Source organism: Oncorhynchus gorbuscha, linkage group LG20 (assembly GCF_021184085.1).
Source record: "Oncorhynchus gorbuscha isolate QuinsamMale2020 ecotype Even-year linkage group LG20, OgorEven_v1.0, whole genome shotgun sequence".
Taxonomy (NCBI): domain Eukaryota; kingdom Metazoa; phylum Chordata; class Actinopteri; order Salmoniformes; family Salmonidae; genus Oncorhynchus; species Oncorhynchus gorbuscha.
The window spans coordinates 7,762,503-7,778,096 of record NC_060192.1 but is presented as its reverse complement, the minus strand read 5'-3'; the positions used below and the strand labels follow the sequence as shown (position 1 = coordinate 7,778,096).

The following is a 15,594-nucleotide window of genomic DNA, read 5'->3' as shown; positions in this document are numbered from 1 at the left end:
AACTCAGGAACCAGCACCTGCTTTCAATATACTTTGTACTCATTTACTCAAGTGTTTCCATTATTTTGTCAGTTACCTGTATATGTAGGGTTGAGCTAAGGACTGAGGGTGTCCCCTGCCGACAATGAGAAAAGACTTAGGAGCATACCTATGGCATTCTCTCTTCCTCACTTAGTGTCTTCTCTTTTCACACACACATCTCTCTCTCTTTCTCTCTCTCTCTCACACACACACACCCACCCACCCACCCCCTCCCTCATGCGTGTTAACTAACTCTCTCCCCCCCCTTTCCCTCCCCCCTCCAGATCTCATCTGATGCCGAGGCTGAAGGAGTCTCGCAGCCACGAGTCGTTGCTCAGCCCCGGTAGTGCTGTGGAGGCCGTGGACCTCAGCATGGAGGATGAGGTGCTCATCAAACCTGTTCACAGCTCCATCCTCGGACAGGACTACTGCTTCGAGGTGAGGGTCAGAACACATGGAAACACACACACACACACACACCACACACACACACACACAGACAGACAGACAGACATACACACTGACGCACATCCAGTAAGCGGGCACACACAAGAGTATGCACGCACATTCACAAACATGCGTGCACTCACTTACTCACATTGTCTAGGGCCAGGACTACTGCTCTGAAGTCAGGGGCTGCAAATGCGCGGACACACAAGTGCACACGCGCTTGTACACATAAACTGAGCTTGATCCTGGGGAAAGATATTTCTTCAATGAGAGAGAGAAACACTAGAGACACATTCACTTGAACACACACCCACATTATACACCTGACAAGGCCATCTTCATTGAGAGCACACTGTCACACACGCACACACACACACACACACACACACACACACACACACACACACACACACACACACACACACACACACACACACACACACACACACACACACACACACACACACACACACACACACACACACACACACACACACACCACAGGAGCACTGCCTTAAGATGAGCCCAATTACCATACGCACACGCACACAGCAGGACCGCGGCTCTAAAACGAGCCCTGCTGGCAGTAGATGCGGCACTGAGAGGAGAGGAAAGTGAGTGACTAAGCACTCCATGAGCACCGTGTGAGCAGGCTGAGAGTGAAAAATAACCAGCCATTGTCTAGCGTGGACTGAAGAGGCCGTCACTGTCGTCATCACGCCACTCTCTCTCGCTCGCCCTTTCTTTTTTCTCTCGCATACGCTCTCTCTCTCTCTCGCTTTTTTCTTCTCTCTCTCTCTCGCTTTTTTTCTTCTCTCTCGTATATTCTCTTTCTCTCTCTCTCTCGTTCTCTCCTATGTCCAATCCCCACAGAGTACTCTGTCCAATCGCATCGTTCCTCTTTCAGCTCTAACTGACCCTCAGCCAGACACCTAATCTCACAGAGTGTGTGTGTGTGTGTGTGTGTGTGTGTGTGTGTGTGTGTGTGTGTGTGTGTGTGTGTGTGTGTGTGTGTGTGTGTGTGTGTGTGTGTGTGTGTGTGTGTGTGTGTGTGTGTGTGTGTGTGTGTGTGTGCGTGTGCGTGTGTGTGTGTGTAGTCTAGTATTCATAAGCCAAGATAAGATTAGTTGTACAACAGTGAGGCATTTGTCCTTCTGAAAGACTCGATGTCCTGTGCCCTGTATCTGTTTTTTTCCCCCCCGATGTGTGAAGGACATTGTGAAGTGTGAAGAACGGTGTGAAGTGTGAAGGACAGTAGTCACTGTGTTGTGTTTCTCCGTGTTTCAGGTCACCACTTCAACGGGAACGAAATGTTTCTCCTGTCGATCGTCAGCCGAAAGGGACAAGTGGATGGAGAACCTGAGGAGAGCCGTCCACCCCAACAAGGTGAGACATGATTGGCCCAAGTGTAGGTTCATTCAAATAAATAAAAAAAGAAATAGATGCCGACACTCTGTTGGAGCCCTTCTGTTGTTTTAACCAGACAATGTTGCACCAGTTGGTCTTTGTCAGGCTTCTGACAAAGGAAGGGGATAACCTAGTTCAAGTACAGACAGAGACCGTCTGGATTCCAAACCGATCACTCACAACTCAACACGGGCCCAGGAAAGATAGCCAAGTGACCAAATTGGAATTGAGCCCATTGAGTCAGACATTTAGACTCGGTTGGTTCATCCACACGGTCTGGGGTACAGTATGGTACATCCTCAGCGGTGTGATGGCCCTCCCAGTGAGACAGAGGGGACAGATCTGTAAAGGGACACCGTCTCCAGACTGTCAGTGTCCCAGATGTCCCAGATGCACATGTTCCCCCGACCGTCGCTTTCCTCTCGGCTCAAAACGTTTCCCTTTAATCACAACAGCGCAGAAAGACGGCAGGCGAGCGGCTAACATATGGCTCCCTGCGTCAAGCCCCCCCCCCAAAAAAAAAATGCAAATCAGACAGCACTCTCCCGCTTTCATCTTTCTTTATTTAGCAAACGACTTGCTAATTAGAACTTTAAGGAAAAAGTTTGGCATGAACCTTTGCATTTATTTTTTCTTCTCAAAAATACTCTCCCTGGCACAGACGTGCATTTTTCCACCTCGACCTTGCAGGTTTTGAATTACTTTGTGGTTTTCCACAGATTAGATACAGTGTCAGTTTGCATGTCTGTCCGTAAACATCAGCGAGGGAAACAAATGTTAAGACATTTTTCAAACAAGAAAAACGGAGGAAAGTCTTTCTGCTGGGTGTCAAATGACGTGTCATATCCAAAATAGTCAGAAAGCCAATTTCAGAGTCCTATTCACGAGACACTTATTGTTTTACTGGTTAAATTAAATTAGCATAATGAACTGTGTTTATATGCAGTAGCTACTGTGCAGGCCCATTAACATGTACATTTTTAATCAGCTATTGATCTGCTTATTAATGTTTAACATCTTATTTATTTTTTAGCATTTTGGGGGAGGGATGTTTAACATCTTAATTGCCCGTTATATGCTAATCTTCACCCACCCTCCCTGCATTCCAGTGAGTCAAGCTTTAATCAAGCACACCTCAAGATATGTTGTTGTTATTTTTCATTTTTTTGGAAGGCTCGGAAACGACAATGTTTATTGAGAGAAGCACCACATTCCCATAGAAAACTACGAGTGGCACTAATATACCTGCATACTATTTGCGATATGTATTCGATCCAGATCTCGCTACCACCCTAACCGCCCCTCTCCGCTCCCTCAAATATTTGAAAGTATTCGAGTTACGGTGAGTATGTACGAGAGTCTAGACCCAGGACTGTGATCCCACCCCTAAACCCAGCCCTCCCTCTCTCTATCCCCACACAGGACAACAGCAGGCGGGTGGAGAACATGCTGAAGCTGTGGATCATCGAAGCCAAGGACCTTCCTGCCAAGAAGAAGTACTTCTGCGAGCTGTGTCTGGACGACGCGCTGTACGCCCGCACCACCTGCAAGCTCAAGACCGACAACGTCTTCTGGGGCGAGCACTTTGAGTTCAACAACCTCCCGGCCGTCAAAAGCATCACGGCCCACCTCTACAAGGACTCGGACAAGAAGAAGAAGAAAGACAAGAACAACTACGTTGGACTGGTCAACATCCCCGTTGCCGCGGTGACGGGGAGGCAGTTTATGGAAAAGTGGTACTCTGTGAGCACGCCGACGCCCAATAAGGGTAAGACGCCGGGGCCCATGATCCGGATCAAGGCCTGCTACCAGAGCATGAACATCCTGCCTATGGAGATGTATAAGGAGTTTGCAGAGTACACCACCAATAACTACATGTTGCTGTGCTCTGTGCTGGAGCCTGGCATCAGTGTGAAGAACAAGGAGGAGATGGCTTCTGCCCTGGTCCACATTCTACAGAGCACCGGCAAGGCCAAGGTAGGAACTATGTATTGATACACGGCTGTAAGTCGCTTATTATTATTATATTAACTGGCGATCGTCAAGATGACTCTTTTTCACGTACACATTGACTTTTATTTTACACGTGTTTTGGTTCAATCCACGGTCAATGTTTCCTGTCAAATGCTTTGCTCAAGGTAGTGCATCAGGGGTGTTGGCTAAAGTAAGGTCAATATCTTTCATCCTCAACATGTAGGTGTCAGAACTCAGCCTATGTTCTGTATTACAGTGTTATTCTGTGTCAACCATGTTCAAACTGAAGGCAAGTGAAGCCAAAGAATGTGGCCAAACTTGACGAAATGCTTTATTTGTTTTACTTTGACCCGGTCAGACAGGTGATTTCTTGTTCATTCGACAGAGAGTCTTGACCTTTTCCTTTTGGAGTAGATGGCCACACGTTCGTTCAACAGAGGAAAGTTTTACATCCCAAATGAGCGTTTAATCCACCCTCGGTTCTCCTTAGTTCTCCTGCAGGGTTGTAAAGCTCAGAGATGTTTGGGACGGAGGCTCAACACAACAGAACAGAACAGAAGAGACGTGCTGGGTGTCAGCTGTTCTGTTATTAGGTCTTAGGCCTGGGATTAACCCACTGCAGTCTTGGCATGTCTACTTTAGTCCTTTTTTAAGTCTACCACAACGGGGGGGGGATTTTGGAGAGATTATCTCTCATCCATTCAGCAGTCTACACTTTAACACGCTGACACACCCTCTCTCTCTCTCTTGCTCGAGCTGTCTTATTGGTTATCTACTGCACTTCCTGTCATGAGTCGTATGCACAATTCATTGGCTGCTGCCTCGGTAAGAGAAGGATTTATTGCTCTTTTATCTCTTCGTGTTGTTTTCCAGCTGAGGCTCCCTGACTTTCTCTCTCTGACTTTAGAGTCGAGGCTGCCGTGATGAACAATTAGAACTTAAGAGGTCCCGCTGAACCACAGTAGACTGTCGCTGTCCCTGTTCTGGGTTGGGTTCACACACACACACACACACACACACACACACACACACACACACACACACACACACACACACACACACACACACACACACACACACACACACACACACACACACACACACACACACACACACACACACACACACGTTACAAAGGTACTATAGGTTTCTGGAGAGATGGTCACGCTGTTAATTAGACCTAATTAATTACAGGGGCCCTGAAAAGTGTTCAACTTTCGCCTCTCCCTTACCGCTCTCCTCCCTCCCTCCTCTTTCTCCCGTACCTCCTCTACCTCCCTCTGCCTGTCGTCTTAAATGGAGACAGGTCGTTAAACTTTAATACCAGCGGAGAGAAGCAGTTTCAAGGTTGATTTACACCGGGACGTCTTTATTTTCCCCCCACAAATCTATAGGTTTGGTAGATCACACAATCCCAACGGAAGAATTCCCCTCATTCGCTCTACAAATGTTTATTGCGACCAGACTAATAATTGAAAAGCCAGTAATAGCTTTTAAAGGGATAGACAGAATCAAATGGATACATTTAGCCTGGTCAAGAATGTATTGACTGATTAATTCAAGTGAAGCTGTTTTCCGTTTGGATGTTAGTTTGGTTGGCTTCAGCTGTGGTCAGACAAGCAAACTTCCCTCCTTCTAAAAAAGATTGAACTAATGAAGGAAAACTTAGATATGATGTTGTTTATCCCGCCGTACAATTTATTAGCACTAGAGAATCCTATTCTACATTCTCGATGGAGCACTACACAGAGTGCAGCCCACAGCACCACAACACATGCAAAATATTCCCAACTAATAGTCCCAAAAAATATTCCAAACTATATTTGACCCAGTCCTAATACTCTGCTGTGTATATTCATATCCTGATTTACACTGTGTGGTTTGTCCTTTATACAAGCTACAGATTAAGCCTTGGGCCAAACTTCCTTCTGCTCTGCTCATCTCGTAAGTTTTTTTTTTGAGGATTAACTTCATCTGCTGGCTGTCTTTCTTCATCCAAGTCTATGACTGCTCCTTGACCGCAGCAACCAAATACACATCTACAAAATATTTGTCCTCCACACAATCCTTGACCATCATATTTTTTCATTTGAAGGAATCTGCCATCTCGTCTGGCCAACGATAGCATCTGGAGAGCCAAAGTTCATTCGGCTGGTTGTTCCTGTTATCGCGTTCCATTTGTAATTGTATTTAATTTAACTAGGCAAGTCAGTTAAGAACAAATCATTTTTTCCTTTGACGGCATACCAATTACCTGGACGACTTTGGGCCAATTGTGCGCCACCCTATGGGACTCCCAATCATGACTGGTTGTGATACAGCCTGGAATTGAACCAGGGTGTCTGTGGTGACACCTCTAGCACTGAGATGCAGTGCCGTAGACCCCTATGCCACTCGGGAGCCCCTAAATAACAGCCTCTGTGTATTATGTCTGGCTGTTTCACACCCCGTCTTGTTTATTATTTAGTCTTCTGACTGTGCCGATGTAGTGTCTACAGAACAAGTCTAAACCTTTTGATCCTCTACCTACCCACTCACTCACTCATCCCTTCACCCTGCTGTTGATTCTAATGATGCTGATGTGAGTGAAGTCAGTTGTGGTAACATTAGCAGCGTCAACTTAAGAAAGCATGGAGACAGACTTTCCCGCGGTGGTGCGTCACGATCAGCTGGTTAATTATGATTACAGTCATTGGGTTGGAGAGACGTGTCTAACACCTGCCCTGTCAGGGGGAGTCTCTCTCTCTCTCTCTCTCTCTTGGTCTCTCTCTCTCTTGGTCTCTCTGTCTCGCTCTCTCTCTCTCTGTCTGTCTCTCTCTCTCGGTCTCTCTCTCTCGGTCTCTCTCTCTCTGTCTCTCTCTCTCTGTCTCTCTCTCTCAGTCTCTCTCTCTCGGTCTCTCTCTCGGTCTCTCTCTCGGTCTCTCTCTCTCTCTCTCTCTCTCTCTCTCTCTGTCTCTCTCTCTCAGTCTCTCTCTCTCGGTCTCTCTCTCTCTGTCTCTCTCTCTCTGTCTCTCTCTCTCTGTCTCTCTCTCGGTCTCTCTCTCTGTCTCTCTCTCGGTCTCTCTCTCTCTCTCTCTCTCTCTCTCTCTCTCTCTCTCTCTCTCTCTAATTACATTTCAATTCAATTTAAGGGGCTTTAGTGGCATGGGAAACATATGTTAACATTGCCAAAGCGAGTGAAATATATAACAAACCACAACGCCCTCACTCTCCCTTCCTCTCTCTCTCATGCCTCAGTGCATTCTAAGGCTAGAGGGGATGCTTGAGGGGTTGTCATTGACGGTCCTTTGTCGCCGGACGCCTTGGTTGTCACGGCAGTCACTCAATGTTGTAGGCCTGGGGATCACACTCACGCATAACAAGACATCAGAGGGGTAGATGGGAGGTCAATTCCTTTGTGTTTACGTGGAACCGATGTGAAATGGCCAGCTAGTTAGCGGTGGTGACGTCACTCGCTCTGAGACCTTGAAGTAGTGGTTCCCCCTTGCACTGCAAGGGCCGTGGCTTTTGTGGAGGGATGGGCAACGATGCTTCTTGGGTGGCGGTTGTTGGTGTGTGCAGAGGGACCCTGGTTCGAGCCCGGGTAGGGTCGAGGGGACGGACGAATGTTATACTGTTACAATGCTTTATTCAGGGCATTGTCTTGAGAATGTCCCAGAAAACACAAGGTCCGAGTGCTTCACTCTCCATCCCTTTATCCCTCTCTCCGTCCTTTCCCTCGGGGAGGGTGTTCCACTCTCTGACCCGACCAGCTTCTCAGTGCACTCACACAGCAGCATTCGCCGCAGCACACAAACATCAACAACAACAACAAGACGCCAATGTGTCGGGTGCCCCCAAGCAGCATTCTCAGCATCCACTTTTCTGTCGGTGAAAATGGCTTTGCAAACACTATTGATTTGAGTCTTCTTCTCCGGCCCGTTGGGGCAAGTAGGAATATAAGGCGCCTCGTCTCCGAGAGGCTATTCAGGGCCTCATCTAAGTCCTATGATTTATACTTATGGAGTACGGTGCTCAGCTGGCCATAGAGAACAGAAAGCAGAGAGGTGGTGTCTGCTTCTGCTGTTATTGTTCCTGTTTTACTGCTCATAGAGGTAAAGGAAACTAACAGACAGTAGTATTAAGTGGCCCTTCATCAGTCAGTCAGATAACAAATTTGCCCTCCCTCCCTCCATCACTCCTTCCTATCCTCCTTCTCCCCCGAGCAGCAGAGCTCTCGTTATTTAATTAGATGAAGTGCAGACATCCCCTCTTCTTGCTCAGCGGTCAATTCGGTCTTTGCGGGGCAGCAGCACTGCTAGTCTGCTCGATTCATCGATTAAAACCTGCTGTGTGCGATCGCACACACGGATGAACACACACGCTGCTAATGAGTGTCTCAGAGCACAAGACGGTTTTCTTGGATGCTTGTTGGCGGACAGCTACTGGGTCTTTAACAGTGCTCTAGTTTTGCAACTGATTCTTTTGGCTCTGGGCCTGGGAGGTTGTTTTTGTTTATAAACTGGGTGGTTCAAGCCCTGAATACTGATTGGCTGACAGCCACCGGTATGACAAAACATCTATTTCTACTGCTCTGAATTCGTTGGTAACCCTTTTATAATAGCAATAAGGCACCTCGGGGGTTTATACCACACCCCCTGGGGCCTTATTGCTTAATTCTAGTGGTTGAGGAGAGAGTATGGTTGTGGTGATTGTGATGTCATGAAGGCCAGGACCAGTGAGAGGTGATGGAGAGGCCATCGGACAGACCGACTCTTCAGAGCCCAGCGTGTGACTGGGTGACCCACTTGTGTCACATCGCTGTAAGCGGTCACCCTGTCACTCTCAGAGACACACTATGCTGGGAGACACAGACACACAGATGACAGCCAGTCACAGGCTGTGGTTCAGATGGGTCAAACCGGGGAAGGATTTCAGCAGCTGGAGATGAATGGAAACACCAAATAAGAGGTAAAAAAAGAGAATTCTTAAAAAGTTCCGGTCATCGTCTTTGCAGAATATAAACATACAGTATATTCCCACTATGTTTCTGTAGCTTATGCTAGAGAATTATTTACACCTCTCTAAGGGGCGAATTTGAATTTGACATGTTCCTACCACATCGCTCGCTATACAGTTTGTCTGCGATAGAGAGATACTGTGTATCGAGATGGTGAGAGGGGAAAGAGAAAAGGATTGACGAGAGAGGAATAGGGAGTGATGGAGCAGAGAGGAAAAGGGATGACAAGAGAGGAATAGGGAGTGATGGAGGAGAGAGGAAAAGGGATGACGAGAGAGGAATAGGGAGTGATGGAGGAGAGAGGAAAAGGGATGACAAGAGAGGAATGGGAGTGATGGAGGAGAGAGGAAAAGGGATGACAAGAGAGGAATAGGGAGTGATGGAGGAGAGAGGAAAAGGGATGACAAGAGAGGAATAGGGAGTGATGGAGGAGAGAGGAAAAGGGATGACAAGAGAGGAATAGGGAGTGATGGAGGAGAGAGGAAAAGGGATGACAAGAGAGGAATAGGGAGTGATGGAGGAGAGAGGGATGACAAGAAAAGGGATGACAAGAGAGGAATAGGGGGAGTGATGGAGGAGAGAGGAAAAGGGATGACAAGAGAGGAATAGGGAGTGATGGAGGAGAGAGGAAAAGGGATGACAAGAGAGGAATGGCAAGAGGGAATAGGGAGTGATGGAGGAGAGAGGGGAATAGGGAGTGATGGAGAAAAGGGATGGGAAGAAGGAATAGGGAGTGATGGAGGAGAGAGGAAAAGGGATGACAAGAGAGGAATAGGGAGTGATGGATGGAGAGGAATTAGGGAGATGGAAAAGGGATGACAAGAGAGGAATAGGGAGTGATGGAGGAGAGAGGAAAAAAGGGATGACAAGAGAGGAATAGGGAGTGATGGAGGAGAGAGGAAAAGGGATGACAAGAGAGGAATAGGGAGTGATGGAGGAGAGGGAGGAAGGAGAGGGAAAAGGGATGACAAGAGAGGAATAGGGAGTGATGGAGGAGAGAGGAAAAGGGATGGCAAGAGAGGAATAGGGAGTGATGGAGGAGAGAGGAAAAGGGATGACAAGAGAGGAATAGGGAGTGATGGAGGAGAGAGGAAAAGGGATGACAAGAGAGGAATAGGGAGTGATGGAGGAGAGAGGAAAAGGGATGGCAAGAGAGGAATAGGGAGTGATGGAGGAGAGAGGAAAAGGGATGACAAGAGAGGAATAGGGAGTGATGGAGGAGAGAGGAAAAGGGATGACGAGAGAGGAATAGGGAGTGATGGAGGAGAGAGGAAAAGGGATGACAAGAGAGGAATAGGGAGTGATGGAGGAGAGAGGAAAATGGAGAGCTAGAAGGACAGAATTAACTGTCAGTTTGAGTTTACCCTTTCAGTCAAACCTGGAACTGGGGAACTAACCAGCAATGGTCTGCATGGGAAATAACCACCCACCCAAATGATCCAGAACCTTCTTTGAAGTCACAACTGGCACAATATTACCCGCACAAAGAGAGCCAGAAAATATACACTCACACAGCTTTGTTTTTGAGAATTTTATGTACTTTTTGGGGATTAAAAATGTATTCCTACTCAAAATCCTATTTTCCCTAACCCCTAAACCTAACCCTTAACCTAATCCTAACCCCTAACCTAACTCCTAACCCTAAACCTAGCTCCTAACCCTAACTCCTAAACCTTAAGCTTAAAATAGCATTTTAACAAATTCAGGACATGAAACAAGTCCTGACTTTAAAAAAATAAAGTTTTCCTACCTTGGTCAGGACACACATGTGTACACACACACGCACGCACGCACGCACGCACGCACGCACGCACGCACACACACACACACACACACACACACACACACACACACACACACACACACACACACACACAGATATGGGATCCCCCCCTCATATCTGCAAGGAGCTGATGACATTGGATGAAAGCCCTCCTCCAGCTATCACGGTACTACAGTGTGTTTACCACAGCAGTGATGTGGAGAGGTTTGGTCCTAGCTCCCTGATGTTGTTCTGCTGTAAGGCTGACTGACACTAGGGCTCCGGCCCAAGTAGTGCACTAGGGGGAATAAGATGCCATTTGAGACACCGCCTCACTCTGTCCCTGTGGGAAGACTGGGATTCATTTCCATCCCCAGCTAGCGCTCCCAGCTGACCCTGCTCTGTACTATACCCTCCATAGGAAGAGAGGGAGTGGTAGAGGAGAGCGGGAGGGAAGGAGAGAGGGGGAATAGATGAGAGAGAGTGGTTCGTGTCCGCTCCCCTAGAGTCTCAGCCCAGGGCTTTATAAGCCACAGTTATCGATCAGCTGTTGTAATCTCTTTTCTTCTCTCTACGCCCTCTTTTTTCTATACCTTTTAAAAAATAAAAAATTGAAGTTGTCCAATAGCTTGTCTTCACTCGTTTATTGGAAAAGCTTCCTGTCTTTGCCTTTGGGACTTTGTGGTGTTGGCTATTAAACCCAAAAAAGAGGCATACAAACACAACAAAAATGTGGTACACTGTGGAAATGATAACAAACACTCATTTGTTTATCATTTCCATAGTGTACCACAAGGAAATGTGAGGAGTAATAATTAAAAGGAAATGTGGAAATGTCAGAAAATGCTGTAAATTATGATGATTTTGTGTTTATTTTAACAATCAGAAGAGAGAAAGCCCCATTAAAACCACTACTCAAGCATATTTAGAGCTTTTATTATTAAAAAAACATAAAATACAGTCACAAGTGAGAAAATAATTGTGATGTGATATTTTGGCCATATTGCCCAGCCCTAAAGGAAAATGCCAAGACTCTCCCACTATCTCTCGCTGACAAATTTAGCTATGGAAACACTTTAGAAAAAGAGAGATCTCAGCATCAACAGGGAATTATTTTCTGTGTCTTTTATTTTTGTTGTCTGTGATAGCCGGGAATGTAATGTGCTCTGTATTCTGAGGGTCAGAGTATATTCTGTGTGTGTGTGTGTTATAATCAGTGTTTTGTAACGAGATGTATTGAATAGGTACATCTGGCGCACGCAATGTCGAAGTCCTGATTTCTTCAGCTATCTTTGTTGTTGTACCCAGCTCCTGTTTATGTTGACATGTACACACTAACAAATAATGGTTCTAAATAGTACCCGATAGGGGTTCTTTGGCATGTAATCGTAGCAGAACCCTTTTTGGTTCTCAATACTGTAGAACCCTTTTTTGAAGGCTCAATAAAGAACCATGCCCCGGCAAACAAGCACATGCCAACACACAGACACTATCACACACACACACACACACACACACACACACACACACACACACACACACACACACACACACACACACACACACACACACACACACACACACACACACACACACACACACACACACACACACACACACACACACACACACACACACACACACACACACACACACATCTGCTGTCTCACTACTGCCCCAGAGAAAACACAAGAAAGCTGATCTCCGAAGTGCTATAGTACACACACGCACGCACGCACACACGCACACACGCACGCACGCACACACGCACACACACACACACACACACACACACACACACACACACACACACACACACACACACACACACACACACACACACACACACACACACACACACACACACACACACACACACACACACACCTAGGATGGACAAGGCTTTATGAGTGTGGTGCTGCCAGGTAAGACAGTCTGCAGGGAGACTCTTCTGCTGGAGTTTAACCTCTTATAACCCTTCTATACCTGCCAACTTAACCATGACGTTCTCTTTTTAATGCCTTTCCTTTTGTATCGGAAAGGGGAAGCCGGTACTTTTATTCAAGGGAGGTAGACGTGATTGCGGTATTATGTTTAAAACACCCGCCAACGCCTCAGTATAAAGCGTTGCCTTTCATCTTACCGACTTTGGCACAAACCAACACACCGGTGTGATCATTCTACAGTGGTCCCTGCAGTGTACTCGCAAACCGGTGTGATCATTCTACAGTGGTCCCTGCAGTGTACTCACAAACCGGTGTGATCATTCTACAGTGGTCCCTGCAGTGTACTCTCAAACCGGTGTGATCATTCTACAGTGGTCCCTGCAGTGTACTCTCAAACCGGTGTGATCATTCTACAGTGGTCCCTGCAGTGTACTCTCAAACCGGTGTGATCATTCTACAGTGGTCCCTGCAGTGTACTCTCAAACCGGTGTGATCATTCTACAGTGGTCCCTGCAGTGTACTCTCAAACCGTGTATCTCTCAAACCTCAAACCGGTGTTATCATTCTACAGTGGTCCCTGCAGTGTACTCTCAAACCGGTGTGATCATTCTACAGTGGTCCCTGCAGTGTACTCTCAAACCGGTGTGATCATTCTACAGTGGTCCCTGCAGTGTACTCTCAAACCGGTGTGATTAAAACGCTTATGTAGAACGTCCGGTTATGATCGACGCAGCATACAGCGTTTGAGCTGGCCACACGTTCTTTTTTTCTTCCACAGAAACATTTTGCACAAGCACAGTCCTTACAAGTTAACGTCTTGATTGTGAGCAGTTTGTTTTTCAATGCAATGTTCAGACATTCACAGAAGTAGCGACAGCATAACACAATCATCTAAACCGGAAAATGTAGGCTACATTAGTCCTCGCGCTAACTGAGGAAAGATTGATTAAACACAAGCGGTCGTATTTAGCTAACTCTCAGCTGGCAAACCATAACATGAATTAGCTAATAGCGTTTACTATTTACAATGAATCAGTCCACGGGTGAACTCGCCATTGATCAAAACAATTGAATAAAACGCTTTCTATTCATGGAAAGTAATCCGACGATGGGTAGTTTGTGGACACCGCCATGTATGTTTGTTTTTCGCGTCAACAAAGATAATAAGAGGACAAGATGAGTTTGGTCTGTTTGCAGTATGCATGTTGAAGAGGATGTGTCGTCTACCATCATTCACTTCCCTTCATTCCCGGAAGTTTATTCGAAAGATGAGTGAACCATCCCTTCACCCTCATTTTTGTTATAACATCTTTGGTCTGGCAAACGTTTACATGACACTGTCACGCCTTGGTCATTGTATCTTGTGTTTTTGTTATATGTTTGGGTAGGCCAGGGTGTGACATGGGTTTATATGTTGTATTTCGTATTGGGGTTTGTATTAATTGGGAGTGTGTATTATTAGGGGTGTGTCTAGTTAGGCTTGGCTGCCTGAGGCGATTCCTAATTGGAGTCAGCTGATTCTCGTTGTCTCGGATTGGGAACCGTATTTAGGCAGCCTGAGTGCGCGTTGTATTTCGTGGGTGATTGTACCTGTCTTGGTGTTAGTCACCAGATAGGCTGTATTAGTTTCACTCGTTTGTTGTTTTTGTATTTTCAGTTATTTCATGTACCGCTTTATCTTCATTAAAAGTCATGAGTAACCTACACGCTGCATTTCGGTCTGACTCTCTTCAAACGACAGACGAACTACATTACAGACACCCATAATGCATTTTAGAATGTCAACAAACATGGCGCCACACAGTTGGCCAAATAGCTTAGCTCATTATAATCAGTACAACCTTCAAATAAGTATTTCACACACACACATCACATGTGTCCATTACAATCTATGCAATAATCAGAATGCATTATTTGTCACCAGTACTTGAAAACGTGAATAAAACAGTAAATACATCATGCTCAATACAAACAGTACCAGTCAAAGTTTGGACACACCTACTCATTCTAGGGTTTTTCTTTATTTGTACTATTTTGTACATTGTAGAATAATAGTGAATAAACTATGAAATAACATATGTAGTAACCAAAAAAGTGTAAATTAATAAACCCATGAGTGAGTTGGTGTTGGTTCCAAACTTTTGACTGGTTCTGTACATACGGTATGCTACACTAGAAACACTGCTTAGGCACTTACTTTGATAGAAACACGCACATTTCCAAAGTTATTCCCTATTTGTCAGGAAAACAACAATGAAGGCAATCTGAGCGCCAGCCTGAAAATGTGCCAGGGGGGGAAAAAGTGTAACGCTGGTCTGAAGAAGTGGACCAAAGTGCAGCGTGGTAGGCGTTGGTGATATTTATTCAACTGAACACCGCTACAAAATAACAAAGCAGAAAAAAAACAAAAGCGCACAGTTCTGTCAGGCAACTAAACAGCTAACTACCCACAAAACACAGGTGGGGAAAAGGCTGCCTAAGTATGATTCCCAATCAGAGACAACGATAGACAGCTGTCCCTGATTGAGAACCATACCCGACCAAAACATAGAAATAAAGAAACTAGAATTGCCCACCCTAGTCACAAAAAGTTTATGCAAGACTGTGCAAACGTCTGCGCACTTGATCTGGGGAAACACTGGGGATGTGCTTGGGCTCTAGTCGAAGAGAGAAGTTTGTCCGGCTCAGTAAAGCCTCAAACATAAATTGTCGTCAACAGTGAAATGGGCTATTCTATCGGTCAATTCATGAGGAGGCAGAACGCGCCCCAATTCAAACTGTTGTTAGAAAATGGAACTTGTTTGAAAATCATTTTAAATTAACCAATTGAAACAGTTTTTTTAACAAGTATGATGCGCTAAAAATAGCTAACTTACTGTTGTGAACGTAAAGAAATGATAGCAGTGCATTCTGTCGGAGGAATCTAAGAACTTAATCAATGCTGGGTTAGTCAGGTTACCATGACAACGGTCACAAAAACAGGGTCAAAGTTAAATATCTCTTCTCCCAGCCCTCCCCGATGCCAGCTAAGCACT

General features: G+C 45.8%; 1 protein-coding gene across 6 annotated transcripts in view; it reads left to right on the top strand.

The window, feature by feature from the left end:
* LOC124007230 (disabled homolog 2-interacting protein-like) overlaps window positions 1-15,594 on the top strand; it is a 230,101-nt gene that overhangs the window by 175,141 nt on the left and 39,366 nt on the right. For all 6 annotated transcript variants that reach the window (XM_046317642.1, XM_046317641.1, XM_046317640.1 and 3 more), the window contains 3 exons: window positions 306-459; window positions 1,759-1,857; window positions 3,301-3,855. In XM_046317642.1, the coding sequence (XP_046173598.1) occupies window positions 306-459; window positions 1,759-1,857; window positions 3,301-3,855 (808 nt within the window). The remainder of the gene's footprint in view (window positions 1-305; window positions 460-1,758; window positions 1,858-3,300; window positions 3,856-15,594) is intronic.